The 13,963-nt window shown below is 50.4% G+C and overlaps 1 protein-coding gene across 4 annotated transcripts in view; it reads right to left on the reverse strand.

Annotated features, from left to right (window-relative positions):
- Positions 1 to 13,963, reverse strand: part of NRP2 (neuropilin 2) — a 115,040-nt gene that overhangs the window by 88,135 nt on the left and 12,942 nt on the right. For all 4 annotated transcript variants that reach the window (XM_059168297.1, XM_059168298.1, XM_059168299.1 and 1 more), the window contains exon 2: positions 11,526 to 11,703. In XM_059168297.1, the coding sequence (XP_059024280.1) occupies positions 11,526 to 11,703 (178 nt within the window). The remainder of the gene's footprint in view (positions 1 to 11,525; positions 11,704 to 13,963) is intronic.

Here is a 13,963-nt window from a genome sequence, read left to right on the forward strand (position 1 = left end):
CTTCTGCACCCCAACCCCCTCGCCAGCCCCCCGCCCCCGACTTGGCGGGTCTTGAACAACTAAGGGTCGACCTCCTTCACTGGTGAGTTAATGCATGTCAACAGCTCAGTACAGCGCCTGGCACATAGTAAGTCCTCAATAAATAAACGCCAGTCATTATTAGTACTATTACTGTTGTCGTTACTGTTATTCTTCGCTCAATCACTACAAGGACCCCAACGGGCCAAGACTCGGCATCAGTTTGACTCTCAGGGTTGGCGCCACTGCCTTTTCAATGGCGACTGCTGGCAGTTGCCTTTTCTTCCCTCATTTCTTCCCACCACCCGTCTCTGATGCTCGGGGCTTATCCACAATCCCCGCACAGCCAGGGTCTTCACGGCGCCTCAGAAAGGAGGAAATCTGACCCCCCCCCCCCCCCGCAAAGGAAGTATGCGAAGAAAATAACCCAAAACAAACCGAAGGAATTATTCCAGAAAACCTTGAAGGCAAGAAAATGGAAATACAAATAACGTCTATTTATAATTGCTGGTTGTTTTCCGCAGAAGCCCCGGGATGATGGAGAGGGCCCTGCCGATCTCATTGTTCCTGCCGGAGCAGGCTGCCAAGATCGCCTCGCGACGTGAGGAAGGAGGCCGCTGCAGACAGGGTGTCTGAGAAGTCTCACTGTGGGTGAACTTTCAGAGAGCGAAGGGCACACAACAAAGCCTCGGGCTCCTCTCCCCAGGCCCCTGGCTGAACACCGCTTCCCCCACTGACCTGGCTCCCCAGCAAGGCGCATTCCTGAGGCCACAGATCTGTTCCACTCCTGGACCAGTGAGCGCTTGGGAGGCCGGCTTGGATGGAACGTGTTTGCTTATGTAAGGAAGGATTTTCTAGGCGACCAGTGCCAATGTGAAGTTGAATGCTGTTGGGCAGGCTGTTTTCAGCACGACGGTTGGGTCTTTTTTCCATCTGCGGTACACGCCTATAAAGTCCTCACTCTCTGTGTTTAGCTCAAAGGGCTCCTTGTTAGCATTTTGTAAGGACACCAGAGTAGGAAGTAGGTAAGAGTAGCCCATAATTCATGCCTGTGCCCCAGCAGGCTGGTGCTCAGAGGTGAAGGTGAACCCTGCCCAGCAAGGCCAGACTGGTCTATACTGGCCTGGATCAGTGGAGCTTGCATGCCTCAGTCTGCCTCATCTCATAAATGGGAACACGGCTCATGCCTCTGTGCCTTCCGGGGCTGGTTGGAAGGGGCAGAAAGCAACTGGCATCCACTAAGGGGAAATCAGAGTACACCATCCCCGGGCCGGGGTGTGCTGGCAGCAGCCTCCCGACACTTGACCAGGCAAACGGTTCCCTCTGGAACAAGCGCTCGCTAACCCTGGCTCCCAGAGGGTCTAATTGTGAGAGCAAATCATAACCTTCCCATCTGTCCGAAAAATGGGAGCCTGCTGGGAGTGAGGCGTACTGGGCATCAGGGAATCAATCAGTGCACCGGAAAAACGTTTTTCTAAGGATTCAGGCTCCCAGTCATGTTTCTGTCCCGCTTTGCTGGCATCCAGCCCCCATAACAAAATTTTATAAAATACAAAGCTTGCCTGAAAAATGTACCCTGCAGAAATCCAAGCAGGAGACCATTTGGGAGTATGTGGCTGGTGTGCTGGGCCCTTTCCTTGGGTTTCATTCACTGCAAGCCTCAGGTTACAGGGCTCAGAGCTTCTCCTGGCGCCAAGGGCAGACTTGTCACGATAGTGCAAAAAACATGTTAGTTGTGGAAATGATGGACCTGTGCTAATGACCAAGCAGGAAGGTTGCTGCCACGCCAGGGTGGACATTCTGAATACAGCTTTTAGTGGCCAGTCAGCTGGGACAGCTTCCGCATCTCCAGCCAGCACCGGGTGACCAGTGCTTTCCTCGATGGCTGGGTTGTGAAGGCGCCCGGGCGGCACCGGGAGCAAAGGCTGACCATGACCAGTCCGGCCTGGTGCATTTCAAAGCTTTTGCCTCTCCCCATCACAGAAACGGTCCTGTATTCTGCAAGAACAGGCTAGCATCTCTTGCAGTGGTGGGGTGGTGGTGGGGGGGGGCATGGAAGGTTGGTAGAAGGAGCAAGCGTTCAGGAATATTGGGTTCTCTTGGCAGGGGGCTCCCTAAGACTAGGAAGAACTATGTCTAGAAAGGACAGCAGCTTCTACAAGAAAGGGAACCAGATTGCGGCAAGTCTCTGAGCAGGATGGACGCAGACCTTGAAGGACCTTTATTTATTCCACAGCATCACAGCCCCTTTGCTTTGTGCAAGGAGCTGTTGGCTGCTTGGTTGCAGAGCTACTGACTTGGGGGGGGGGGCGGTGGGGCCCCCCTGCACCCAGGGAGGGAGCTCTAGTGCCAGGGATAAGCTGGGAGAGCCACACAAGTATAAGGGCCCTGGTGGGCAGGAGGGCCGTAGAGACCCCAGCAGAGCAGCCTCAGCGCCTAACCTAGCTGCCTGCCCCGAGGCCAGGACCCAATCTGGTATCTGCTTGGACCTCAGTTTCCCAGCGGATAAGACCAAAAAAAAAAAAAAAAACAACAACCCCAGAAAAACTTTCTTACCCTCCTACCACTCTCAAAGGGATGACACATAGATAAATCACTTTGAACTTTTAGATGAAAGGTGCTCTATAAACTCGAGGTCTCATCAACCGTAATTGTTACGGTAATTATTTTAATGATAATAATGATGATAATGGGAGGGGGGGGGTGAGGACGAAACCTCCTACCTTGAGACAAAGAAAAACTCTTCCATTAAAACCTGCCTCAGGATTCCTTCTGCTCCTGGCTCTCTCAACCATCTTCAAACTGCCAATTCCTGGGCTGAAATATTATTTACTTTCCTTCCCAATAAAACAATTATTTGTTCCACCGCTCTCCCTCTCGCTCGCTCTCCGTGTGTCTAGCTTCGCCCTGACAGCTCAGCCATGGACTGTTTACATGTCTCGCTCACCTCCAAGACTCTGGTTCAGCTCCATTGACACCGAAGGCAGGAGAATTCTCTGTGTGTGAGGAATCAATTACTTCCGCTGACACTCTATTACTCGCCCTCACATCTTCGGATTCCAGCTGCACAGGGAGGCGGTGGGGGAATGGCAGGGAATTTGAAGAGGATGATGAGGGGGGCCGGAGGGGACCCGCGGAGTAGAAGGTGGATGACAGAGAGGCAGACGGAGACCGTCGACAGAGCGTCCCAGAAAGAGCTCTCTCTCCTTGACTGCCCTGCTGGCATCCGGAGGTGACCCCGCGGCAGGAAGAGGCAAAGAAAAGAGTAAGAGACGGAAGAGGAAAAGAAAAGACTTGTCAGAGATGTCTAAGGAAATCAGAGAGGGCTCAAATACCTAAGGATGGGGACAGTGGGTGACAGCTCTCAGTACAAGGACACAGACATAGAAAGCCAGCTTTGGGTGGTGGGCTTTCCAATTCCAGCCACTACTATTACTGTCTGCGAGATCTCTCTCACAGTGTGCCCACCTGTTAAATGGGAATAACAGTAGTACCCAGTCATATATATACAGATAGACAGACAGATACAGATAGACTGTCAAGATGCTTGATTACAAAGGTAGGAAAAAAGCATAAAAAAATCATGTGGATTTCTTTCATCATGTGAAGTCCTTTGCTAGCTTCCCAAACCTAAGCCCAGTTCACATGTTTTTCTTTCTTCTTTTTAAAAATTTTATTCTGACCCAGCTAACATTTTTCAGGGATTTTCCTTCTAGGGAAAAAAAAAATTCTGATTATGTAAATTAAATACAACCATCTAGTCTGCAATCACTGAGATGAGTTGTGAGGCCCTAGGTTTTATAATGAAGGTCGATTATGGAAGCTCTTTTCTGGAAGGAAAGACAAGGGCAGCTAACATGTATATATTTTTTTCTGGGATGATTTATCCGGGCCGAAGTAGAAGAATGGAATTAAATTATCTATTGAGTTTCTCTTAATCCAAAGGTTTCAATCCCCCTGCCATTCAAAAGGAAAAAACAAAGAGAACATCGTATTTGCTATAGGACTCATGACTCTAGGAAAATACACAAACCGCTTTTTAAGAAAAATCTAATTTTTTTACTTGGTCTCTTTGGTCCTCCTCTTTATCCTCTCCCCACCCTGAGCTCCCACTGAATTTCTGAAGACTCTCACCCGGTGTAATTAGCTGGGAGAATTACACGCAGTTACATGGGGTAAGATGCTGGCCCTCTGGGACAGCTGGGTTCAGAGAAGGTGCCAGGGCTGAGAGGCAGAACAAGTGGGATTGTGTATTAGAAAACCTCAAGTGATTTTCTCAATCAGGAGATAAAATGCATTGTTAAGAGGGACTTCCATAGCAAAGCTTGCGTTTGGAGCGTCGCGATTGCAACATCGTGTATTTAAAAACAAACTGCCAAAAATAACCGTTGTCCCAACTGCTCTTTAACCTTGGTGGGAGGAGGAGAACAATCTGTGATGTTTTTTTCCCACTTCTCAGCCAGCAGAGTTGCTGGGTGGAGTCCTTGGTCAAGGCTGGTGTGCCGGGGTCTGTGGCGGACTGAGCCGGAGTCAGCTGGGCTGTCCATTTTATTGCACCATGTACCTGCCGGGGGATCTGTTTCTGTCGTTAGTAGGGTTGTTGCAACACAGAAAAATATTGCTGCTCATTGGCTCCTTGGGGGAATCAGAATATTTCTGTGGTTGGGCAGGCAGTAAATCTATAATAATGTCATGAGTAATCAACGTGAGGCTCTCTCCTGAGTGCAAGGCACTCTCTTGAACCAGAGAACTCACACTCTGTTTCGATTTCTGAGGACTCAGGTAGACTCCAGCTGAAGCCATGCCTCCACTTGGGCAGTGTTCAGAGAGTCCTATGTAGGAGTAAATGGAGAGGTGGATTTTTCCAGGTTCGGGCATTAAATTGGGGGGTCGGAGGGAGTTTGTCCCAGGACACAAGGTGTGAAATTGTAGAGACCCTGGTCAGGGAGGTTGGGAACAGCAGAGAGTGCTTAGAAGTCCTAGTCTTCCCCACTTCCTGACCCTAGCCTTTCTCTAAGATGGTAGAAGTCGCCTCGCCAGGAAAAAAATTCCATAGCATTGCTCAGGCACTCTTCAGAGAAAACAAGTTTTGTTGATCATAAGTCACAAGGATGGCCTTTCGATTACTGTGGTTCCCTAAGGCATCAAATTGTTTCCCTGTCTTGTCTTTGACGTGATGTTCTCTACCTGGACCACCAGATATATATACCCCTGCTCTGTCTGGCTAACTTCTTTGGGATTGGTGCAGGCATCACTTCCTCCAGGGAGCCTTCCCTGCTCTCCCCAGCCTACACTGGGTCTCAGTGCTGGGGGCTCACATAATCAGGCCCACTGCATATCCCCAGGCAGCGTGCACAGTGCTGGGGGACGCAGTGGAGCCTGAGTAGAGCACAGGTCGCAAAGGAGGACATTCTGGCTTCAAATCCTTTCCTCACCATTCCTGTGAGTGGGACCTGGGGCCAGAAGTTAATCTTTAAGTCCAAGTTTCTTTATCTGTAGAATGGGAAGACTAACAAGGACTTCACATTTTTGTGATTCAGGGATCAGTGAGATGATGTACGTGGAGCACTGAGCAAAGTGCTAGTCTCAGAGGTGAAGCTCTAGACGTGGTAACTTTATCATCAATAACCATATATTTTTAACATTCTTTTTTCTTTTTTTTTAAGATTTTATTTGTTTATTTGACAGGGGAAGAGAGATCTCAAGTAGGCAGAGCAGCAGGCAGAGAGGGAAGGGGAAGCAGGCTGAGCAGAGAGCCCGATGCGGGGCTCGATCCCAGGACCCTGAGACCATGACCTGAGCCAAAGGCAAAGGCTTAACGCCCTGAGCCACCCAGGCACCCCTAACATTATTTTATTTTATTTTTTAGAAGAGAGAGCGTGTGAATGCGGCGGGCGAGGAGCAGAGGGAGAGAAAAAGAATCTTAAGCAGGTTCTACATTCAGCACAGAGCCTGACATGGGGCTTGAACTCAGGACCCTGACAGCATGATCTGAGCCAAAATCAAGAATCCGACGCTTAACCGACTGAGCCACCCAGGCACCCCAGACTTGCTCCCAAACTCTTAGCTCCATGAAGACAAAGAATATGATATACTCATCAGTGCATTCCCAATGCTATCATCACGTGTGGCACATGGTAGCTGTTTAGTCACTATGGGTGAATGCATGGTTTATGGCCATTTCACTGGTGAAAGGCTGAGTCACAGAGAACTTAGTGACCTCTGTAAGCCCGTGTCTCATCCTCCTGCTCTTATTATATCACATCACGAGATGGACGCATAGGGCAGACAGTTCCGTCTGCTTCCAGCACGGGCTCCTGCCACATTGACCTACGTCCTGGCAACTCAAATGTAAAAATACACAACAATCCTGTGCATGCACCTGCTTACTACTCTAAGACCAGGTGTCCTGAGGGTACAGAAATGAAATATGTAGTCCATGCCCTTAGCGAATTTACACGCTCAGAACACAACACGGACCACCCATGATCTAAAGGCAAGCCAGCAAATCAAGGCAATACGCAATGCTCTGGGAGTTCGGCCTTGGGAACCATAAAAGAGAACTGGGAGAATCAAGGGAACAGAAGGGAAGACGAAGGGAGTGTGCGGCTGGTCTCTGAGGAGGGGAGAGGGAGGAGGGTCCAAGCACTGGGCACTCACAGGGTCTCGCGCAGATAGAAGGTTCTCTTTGGCTATTTGCTTGGAATGGAGGACGCCCATGGACTACAGGAAGTCGCTGTCGGCTGGGTGGGGAGGGGCTAGATTATTGAGATCTGGTCCGTTTCCTCTGTTGACCATAATCAGTTTATCAACCTGGGAAGCTGCTGCCTCTCTAGGATATCAGCCCTTACTTTGGGAGAAATAGGCAAGTGTAAGATTTAAAGAGCTCCTCTGGCCAAAAATACAGAGGCTCCTTGTTTACCCAGCACACTTGGCTAAAAGCCAAATATCTCTAAACCTCCAGTGTCCAGAACATGGGTGGGCTGTGGGAGGATGATTTCAGAAAAGACCTTGAGGGGGCATCTGGGTGGCTCAGTGGGTTAAGGCCTCTGCCTTCGGCTCAGGTCACGATCCCAGGGTCCTGGGATCGAGCTCCACATTGGGCTCTCTGCTCAACAGGGAGCCTGCTTCCCTTCCTCTCTCTCTGCCTGCCTCTCTGCCTGCTTGTGATCTCTTTCTGTCAAATAAATAAATAAAACCTTTAAAAACAAAAAATAGAAAGAAACGACCTTGCGGACCTTAGCTGGAGCCAGGATTCCGTGCACTGATGCTTTTCACACTCTGTCCCTGGGGGTGTGCCCCAGAGCCTGCTCTACCGTGAGCTTGGTGGACTGAAGCCGAGCAGACATGCTGGTCCTCGATGACACTGGCTTCAGGCAGAGCCGAGACCCCAGACCCAGAACTTCCCAATGGACAGCAAGATCTCCGGAAGCAATATCCGTACAACACAATGAAAGAGTAACACAAGTCAGAAGAAGATGGCTCCGGGAGGCAGGCGTACACCTCACAGGAAGTGACAGCACGAGTACTGACAGGAAAAAGTCACAGACTTTCCCATGACAAAGGACAACGGTGTTAATGCGGTTGCTAATTCATTGAGTATCCACACAAACAAGACACAGCAATCTTATGATTGCACTTATCATCAGCTTTGCAGGTGAGGAAACTGAGGCCTGGGAATTTTAGAAGGTCAACAAAAACTCAACTCTCAATCTCTCAGATGCAAATTGGACAAAACCTCGGCCTGGGTCACAAAAAGCAAATTTTGAAATTAGAGGCTTGACTCATGATGCAGAAGCTGACTCCCTTTACTGCTGGTTTTGTTTAAGAAGAGAGGGAAGTGTGGCACAGGATTTAGAATGTTCTTTAGCAGAAATCCTTTCAAAAGAGGACTGGGGAACTCTAAATGAGTAGGTCTGAGTATCTAAACATTTCCCTTGGACGGAGCGCGGCTCTCCCGTGGAAAATGATATGCCGAACGCATGCCTAAAATTACTCGCATAAACTTCGTGTGGGCTTTTTGTTCTTTCAAGAAATGTTCTTTTAGGTCTTCCTAGTGGTTTGCACACTTGGTGAAGCATGTTTTCCGAGACACCCATCTGGAAATGACCGATTCTTAACAGGGCCCAGACTCTCCATTTGGGTTTTCCTTGAGCCTCTGGGCCGGGGAGGGAGGCCATGTTGGGTCTGAGGCCTCATGAATAAGCTGTGTATCATACGCAGGTGGGTTTTCTTAAAAAACGCATGTATCTTAGATTTCAGAAATGGAAAAAGATTCAGGACTGTGTACATATGTTCCCAAAGCCCTCTAGTGTCCCGCCTACTGCTGGCTGACTCAGGGGAAAAGCAGTAGTACCCTCTTCCTCACCACAGGGAATGAGTGGTTCTTCCCTGTTGCCTCAGAGGACCCTGAGTCCTGCCCTTTGGTCGCTCGGCCACATCTACGTGGCCAGGCCACGGGGCCCTCTGGTTTCTGCCCACAGAGAGCAGCCTGTGGGTGCTGGGGGTTTGGATTCCTGCTCCCAGCCCGAGGGAGGAGTCGGAGAGCTCCCCACAGATGGTGGTGGCCTGGGACCGCGCTGACTCAGGCAGAGCTGAGGCTGTGAGGGAAAGTTTCCAAGCAGACAGCGGGTTTCGGTGGAACAAAACGAACAAGCGGCTGTTCGAGGGAAAAGGCCTGTCTGGGGTTTATTTTCAGGGGCTCCACCTTTGGGGTTATGGATTTCAAGACACAGAGAGCCAAGGGCACAGGGAGCTCCGGGCCGGGCCTGCTCCTGGATCTCGGGGCAACCTCTGCCCGTCACTCCCACAGATGTGAGGAGGGGATGGTGCTGGCCGAGGCCGGCCCTTCCTCCACTGTGGAGCTGGCTGCTTCCTGGTGCTCTTACTCACTTTCCTTTCTGCAGGGCTGTTGCTGCTGTGCCCTGTCAGGAGGAGGACAGTGCAGGCGGTTTTCCCTTGGTAAGCATCCATCCACGCTAGGGGCCTGGAGAGCCAAGTCCAATTCAAAACATGCACCGGAAATGAAAGGAGAAAGGAGTCTAATTTCCTCTGGTAGTCAGCGCTTTCCAAACCCAGGAGCTCCCTTGGACCGAAAAGGACAGAAGGGGGAGAGAGAAGGCACCAGACAGAACTTCGAACACTTCAATTAGGTTAATTGTTCCTCTCACCAGCTAGTGGCACACGGCCGTGGGGGAGGCGAAGCTCATTTATTCTGAATGCAAATGGCCAGGGAAGAATGTTAAAAATACCTTGCAGAGTGAGAGATTGAGAGAACCGGAAGTGTCTTTCTAAATACAAGAATCAACAGGAATGACAGAGAAATGGGGGACAGTGGGGAAAGGGGGGAGGGAGAGAGAATTCAGGATGAGGTTAAGGAGTGGAGGCCTGACCCCAGCAGAGCCTTTCTGACAACTCGGCACTGGGGAAAAGAGACCCCAGAAAGATTTTTTTTCTGACCTTCCTGACCTTTTCAGTTCAAGCCAGAAGCATCCATGGAGGAGTGGGGAGAAAAACAGGAAGCTGCTTAGTAAGGATGATAAGCCAGAAGATAACGTGCAACTTCTCTGCTTGCCCTACTCCAAGTCCAGCAAGAGCTTGTCCCCTTTTGCTGCCGGAGACTCCAGCAACCCGAGTTCTCCCCACCCAGGGGGCTGAGTCCTGGGTGGGGGATGGCCGACCCTGAGACCCCAAACAGGGCAGGAGCATGTTTTCCTGGCCTTGCTCAGTTCCCTAACATGTGTTAAGCCAAGCTCACTAGGCTCCCTGAGTTCTTCCTTCCAAAAGCCATGCCTTCCTATCCTGCCACTATGAATATACATAAGATGACCTCTTAGCAATTTCCCTGGGAGATTTGCTGGCATAAGCATAACAGAATTTGGCCCCCGGTAGACAGAGGTGCTTAGTCAAATTTCTCCCTGTGCATTAGGCTCCAGTCTGTGCCAGCCTCCTGCAGCCCAGCCAAAGGCACCAGGAGCAAAAACACCCAATACAGGAGCTCTTCTGCCAGAAACCCTTGCTGAAGTCCCCTGCCGGGACTCAGCAGGACTGAGACGCTGTAGGAGTGTATCAGGCTGTGCATTTAACTTAAACAAAGAGGAACTGATGAGTTACCCTATGTCATCCACTGAGTCAAGAGTAGATCTGGGATTAGAAAATCCGTCTTATGACTTTTCGTCACATGAGGCAGTCATCCCAGACACCCTCCGGTTTTCAGCGCAGACTACCTCTTGCTAGGAGAAAACCATTATGGAGGCGTGAAGTAGTCCTAGGAGGATAACAACAACATCAATTCACCGCCTCTCAGTCTAGCCCTGGTTCAAGGGCGGGCCTTGTCTCCTCCACGAGGATGCGTGAGCCTGGAGGTAGGCCTGCTCCCTTGCACCTTTCTTGCCAGCTGGCCCCTTTATGAATTTTTCCATTCTTGCGAGACCTCGGTCACAAGGAATATCCAGACTGTTTAGGAATCATAGCAGGACCCCAAACACCTGGTGGCACAGCATAGAGGCATATTTGGAGCAGGATGTGATCATTGCTACGTTCTTTTCTGCACCGAAAACTCACACTATCATTTCAACGAGCAAAGACTTTCGGATAGAGCCCACTAGAAGGTGCAAAGTTCGTGCATATCCTTGACATTGCAATGCTACCTGCCCTTCACCTTAATTTAAGGGACCGTGGGGTTGAGAAGACATTTTTAAAGCACTCATGGATGTCTGAATGCCCGCTTCGTATCTCCCAAGCTGCACATTTCCAAGGTGGCAGGACTGGTGTTATGAGACCAGGCAAGCCTCCTCGGGGTACTGACAAGTTCTCTGGGCTTCGGTTTTCTCATTTGCAAAATGTTAGCCCTGACTGCACCAGTGTCCCAGGGCCACCATGACGACGGGATGGAGGGATACTTGTAAAGCAATTAGAACAGTGTCGGTGACATAAATCCGTACAACCAGCTTTGAGACTCCAACCTGTGCGGCACACGTAATAAGAATCAGTGCGAAGCTTAAACCTACCAGTATAGACTCAGACTTTTAACTCTCTTTCCATAAGGAAACCAGTGGCCGCTTCACAACAGGACAGCCTCATCCTCCAGGGCTGGAAGATGAGGAAGTCTCCTTGCGGGGACCTGGCTACTAGTTCTGTGCGGTTTCTACATGTGGTGGCAGTGGTGGAAATGGGGAGGGCTCCAAGGCGTAAGTAAACCCCAAGGTCAAGAGCTGGTATGGTGCAGTCTAGCCCTGGCCCCTAGATGGGATTCTCCTCCAGAACCCACTTTGAAGACAGGGTGCTTTTCTCTACCCTCTTCACTCAAGAAGGCTCTTTCCTCCAAACTGGGGGATCCCCTAGGGCTTTATTTCCCCTGGAAGACAACGTCATCTCGAGGTTTCCCTCCGGGGCCCCTGTTCAGCAGGTGGGTTAGGGGGCTGCCATTAGGCAGCAGAAGTGGCGGGAGCCTGGGACAGTGGGAGGGCCGGAGTGCGTGTCTCACGGATCTACAATCAGGCGCTTACTTGCAGTCGTGTTTCTCAATCTCGAAGTGAGGGTTGAAGTTGAGGACAATCTTCTGGTTGGGTTCAGGGGCGTAAACAATCCACTCGCAGTTCTGGTGGGATGGGTAATCCTGGGGGTAACCGGGGGAGGTGATGTAGCCAGCATCTTTGGAATTCAAACGACCTCCACAGGGTGAGTCTGAAAGAAAAGTCAAAGAACCCAAAGAACTTCAAATATGCTATGGCCTCTTTTTTGCCCCCCCCCCCTTCTCTTCCCTACCAGTGGCTGATTAAAACTGTTTTACAAACCTTTTATGGCAGTCCAGAAGACTAACCTACTTACTCACTCAGTGGAAGAGATTACTTCAACGCATCCTCCTGCCACTCACCGCCCCCCAAACACACACACCCAGAGGGGCACAATCACACACGTTGCTCAAATGAAAATATTCCAGAAAATGATCGTAAATATTCCCAATTACATGCGCTGACGTGAAACAAACAAGAGAGCTATAAACGTAACTTGCCTCCTGCCTTTCCTTGTCTCCTCTCCTTGGCCCGTCTCCTTGTTCAAACCTCTCCTCTCTATCTTGATCTCATAAATCCTTCATTTCAGTCAGTGTCTCCCAGCCCAGCCCAGGCAGCCAGAAGTAACGGCTCCGGGAACTGACAATAGTGGTTTTGTGGTGCCGACCCACAAGCGAGCCTGGTAACAATTACATGTGATATGGAGGAAACACTTTCAGCTTTGGGCCAGAATAGGCCCTGGAGGGTGATTTTAGTTTCTAATTCTTCTTCTTTTTAAAAAAAAAAAAAAAAAAAAAAAAAAAAAAAAAAAAAAACCCAAACATTTAATTCCACATACACCACAAATTTGATTTATTATTTCATTATACACCGAGTGGAAAAAAATCTGCATTAGAGAATTCACTGGCTCTGACCTCAGAGCTCCCACAAAAGTGCTTTGTGTTTTTCCCTTGCTTTCTACCCGCCGGCCCTCCTGCCTCGTCACCACCACCAGAGTGTGCTGCTGCCTTGTCCAGGCCAACCAGTCACCAGCCACTTGAAAGGCCACTGCAGGGGGGTAGCCGCCCCTCTTCCCAGCAGTGCCCGGCTGGCTGGAGGTAAACAGCTTCCTGTGGGCCAGGAGGCAAGGGGGCGACTTCAAAGGCAGAAAAGGTGGGTGATGACATTTGAAGAATCTCATCTATTTGGGAGTGAAGTTCTGTAATCCCCAGGAGGGGTTCCGGGGAAATGGGGGGTTTTGCTTAATACCACCTTAGAACCGAGGACGGGAAGGCACGAGAGACCTGGAAATATTCAGAAGCCTCCCGGAGACCTTCCTGCGACGTGTGCCTCTCCCAGCATCAATCAGGATTTAATATCGCCATCTGCATGGAGCAGCGTGGGCCCGTGAATTATGTATCACGGCTCAGCATCTACCCTACAGGACGGGCTCTTTCTCCTGCGTTCGCTCTTTGAGGGAAAGGGTCATGCATTTTTTAACTCTACAGGTGCACTTTACTATTCCCCATGTCTGTTGGCATTACTGTCTTCCAGACCTCTGCTTTAGATTACCAGCCTGACAGGTTTTAAATGCATAAAAGATGGGCAGGCCGCACAATGGCGGTGGGACACACAGATCCGCACAAGTAGCCTTTTAGGCATCGTGCCTCTGCGAGCTCAAACTGTGCCGTGTTGAACTGCCCAGAATCTAATGGATTCGGGTTCCATTTCCTACTGGGTGGAAAACAAAAGCAGGCCATTTCCTCTGGCTAGCAGAGCCCACACCATCCTCTAACTAATGACCCTGCACCCTCCCCAGTCCTGCAGGACAATAGGCTCAGCCCTCCTGCGGACAGAGAGGAGCCCCCACCCTGGGCCTGGACCGCCCATTCCTCCACAGCCAATCCCAGCAGGCTTGCCCAGATCCCGGGCCATGCAGGCCCTTCCAGCACCTTCCAGCAAGTCAAACTGGGGCCAGTGGGTGCTGGCTCAGGCACATGCGATGGGGCTGAAAAGGAACCTCTGAGAAAGCAGAGGTGTGGGGACTACAGACCACCAGCTGCTCTTACCAGGCCGGGAAGGGGAGGGGTTTTCTCCCCGGTAGAGCTTCTCTGCCAGCTGTTTTGCTCAAGACTGTAGCCCTGACTAGCACACTCCCCCCCAAACCACACCGTTGGCCTTGGAACTCTCCAGAAGGAATGGGAGCTGAGCTCCTGTGATGGTTTCTCCATCACCCACACTCTCTCCCTCCCTCTCCCTCCCCTGCTGTCCTCTCCAGCCACTCCCAAAAGGAGAACTTCTCCCTCAATCCCTCCCTTCCCCCCAAGTTCAAGCTTTTTTAGGAATCAGACCAGGCACACATAAGCAGCAATGAAGACAGGAAACTTCCTCATAGGAAGGTTTCATTTCTCAACCACACCAGGAGTAACCACTTCCCCACTCAGAAAAAACTG

Source organism: Mustela lutreola, chromosome 3 (genome assembly GCF_030435805.1).
Source record: "Mustela lutreola isolate mMusLut2 chromosome 3, mMusLut2.pri, whole genome shotgun sequence".
Classification (NCBI taxonomy): Eukaryota; Metazoa; Chordata; class Mammalia; order Carnivora; family Mustelidae; genus Mustela; species Mustela lutreola.